Genomic DNA, 2,500 nt, shown 5'->3' with positions numbered 1-2,500 from the left:
CTCTCTCTCTCTTATTCTCTCTCTCTATCTATCTATCTATCCATCTATCTATCAGGAAAATGACAGTCTCAAGTCAAGTTCAGATTTAGGGTAGAGATTCCAACAGATGAACAAAGAACAAAAACCGGAGAAGTTCTCTAGATGTATCTGCAACATCGAGTTCTTAACGCAAAGGCAGATGAATAGGCATAATACGTATGACACTCCGTTGGTTGTCATTTGGCAGCTAAAATGTGTCGGTTGAACGTCAAGATAAAATTAACATCAAGTATAACAGACTTCATTCGTCAGGTTACAAAAACAGTCAGATATTCAATGATAGATTATAGTAACATATTCAGTGACATGTAGGTCAGTGATAAAGCCCTTTTTTCCAAGTCCGACCTGATAGTGATATAATGATTGTACATGTGCAAGTGCTAGACTTGTGTCCTAAAAGTAAGCCATGATGTGCGTGCATTGTTGCAGAGATGCTGGCTGGCCGTGGCCTCGCGACCGTGCCGGAAGAGGACTTTCTTCCCGAGGTGGGCGAGACGCCGGAGCTGCCCACCGCCTCGCCGCCGCCCGTCTCGCTGCCCCTCCATTACAACACCGAGGCCCACGCCAACACCTTCCTGGAGTCCTCGTCCCCCACCCACGCCCACTCCCCGTCGCACAAGGCCATCGCGCCCCTTCCTCAGCAGCACCCCTCCAGCGTATTCCCCGCCGGGCAGATACCACTGCAACAGCAGCACCAGCAGCACCAGCAGACATCAATCAAGTCCCCGCAGCAGCAGCAGCAGCAGAAGGAGCCGCAGCTGGTCCCTCTCCCCACCCAGTCGCCCCCCGCGTCCTTCCAAGCCTCCCTGGGAATCGCCTCCGTGCCTGCTCAAGCCCAGCATCTCCAGCCCCAGCAGCAGTCCCCGAATTCCTCGCTACAGCTCCAGCAGCCCCCCACCCCGCCCCAGCAGCAATTGCAACAGCTTCAGCAGCCCCTGACGCCGCCCCAGCAACAGCTGCAACAGCCGCTCTCCCCGCAGCTGCAGAGTCAGCAGTGCCCCCGCTCCTTCATTCGCAGTCATAGTCAGCATGACCTCAGCACGCCGCCGCAGCCGATCTCCCTCGGCGACAGCTCCTTTGTCGTGCCAAGCGTAAGTACAAACCGGCTTTGTCTACGTGTGCCACACCCGAGGCACTCAGCCGCCCTCGAGTTTCTCTCTCGACCCGGCTGCTTTCGAGGCGCCTCTTTCTCTCGCACAGTCTCTCATGCCCTTCGTCTCTCGCTCACTCTCTCACGCCCTCTCTTTCACCTCACTCAAGTCTCAGTACAAGTAAGAAGTGAAGCAGTATTTATTAACAATGTACAGAGAAGAAATGACAAATGAAATTCTCTCTCTCTCTCTCTCTCTCTCTCTCTCTCTCTCTCTCTCTCTCTCTCTCTCTCTCTCTCTCTCTCTCTCTCTCTCTCTCTCTCTCTCTCTCTCTCTCTCTCTCTCTCTCTCTCTCTCAAACACACACAGAAATCAGACTTACATATTGCTACAATCACATTCGTGCCAGCATGCAATACCTAAACTTTTTTATTTTCTTAAGCGACGTTCAAACTTTCATACTGAATCACACTTGCAGTAACGCGACACAGACACACACACTAGTAAATAAAAAGGGTCACTGTATTCTAAACATCCATCCAACATCCAGCGGCAGGAGCCGCCCATGGCCGTCACAGGAAGCTGCAGCGGCCACGGGCGAGCCACAACGCACTTTGAACCTTGCACAGCAAATCTCACGCTTACTAGTCACACTTGTGGGTGACGGTGTCGTACAGTGCCTCGCGGGGAGGCTTGGGGAGGAGGGTTCTCTGCACTTAAGAGCCGCAGATCTTGCACACGTTATATTTTGCCTTGTTAAATTTTGTCACTGGCGCGGTTCTTTGGTCGGTCACCTTCACCCCCGCCGTCAGCTGCGCCGCCGCCGTGGTGGGCCCGCCAGCACCCACGGCGCGGGATGCTCTGAAATTTGTGCTGAAAGGGAGGGAGTGGAAGCGGGTGGCCGTGGAGAGACAGGACAGGGGTTGCTGCTTCTGCTTCTCCGCCATCAGGAACGGGCCCTAGGAAGGGTCGTCGGTGCTGTCTCGGTCGTCCTGGCTGAGGGAGTGCCTGTGGGGGAAATATGGTGAGTGTGAAGGTATCGGCGCTTCCCCCCAGAGTCGGCGGCGGCAGCTACAGCTCCTGCAACAGGCGGATGGCAGGCCGAGGCCCACCGTCACACCACACACAAACAGCAAACTTTATCATAGATCCTTATGTGTCAGCGGCACATTCGATAAAATTCGTTTCTTGGCTGCGGAGTGGTATATATACCCTGGGAGGCGGAGCCGGCGGTGAGGCGGGGCTACAGCGAAGGGGGGAGGGCGAAGCGGGGGGTGAGAGTGAAGGGGAAGATTAGAGAGGGGGGAGCGGAGGTTCTGGGAAGTCCACCTCCACCTCCTCGCCCCCATCCTCTCCCTCCCCCTCCCTCC

At 55.0% G+C, this 2,500-nt stretch overlaps 1 protein-coding gene across 4 annotated transcripts in view; it reads left to right on the top strand.

The window, feature by feature from the left end:
• The window catches only part of LOC119596543 (carbohydrate-responsive element-binding protein-like), a 114,952-nt gene that overhangs the window by 98,290 nt on the left and 14,162 nt on the right, over positions 1–2,500 (top strand). For all 4 annotated transcript variants that reach the window (XM_037945840.1, XM_037945841.1, XM_037945844.1 and 1 more), the window contains one exon: positions 469–1,130. In XM_037945840.1, coding sequence (XP_037801768.1) covers positions 469–1,130 — 662 coding nt within the window. The remainder of the gene's footprint in view (positions 1–468; positions 1,131–2,500) is intronic.

The sequence above is a fragment of the Penaeus monodon genome, chromosome 38 (genome assembly GCF_015228065.2).
Source record: "Penaeus monodon isolate SGIC_2016 chromosome 38, NSTDA_Pmon_1, whole genome shotgun sequence".
NCBI lineage: Eukaryota > Metazoa > Arthropoda > Malacostraca > Decapoda > Penaeidae > Penaeus > Penaeus monodon.
The sequence above is the reverse complement of the archived record's forward strand: the minus strand, read 5'-3'. Positions and strand labels throughout refer to the sequence as shown.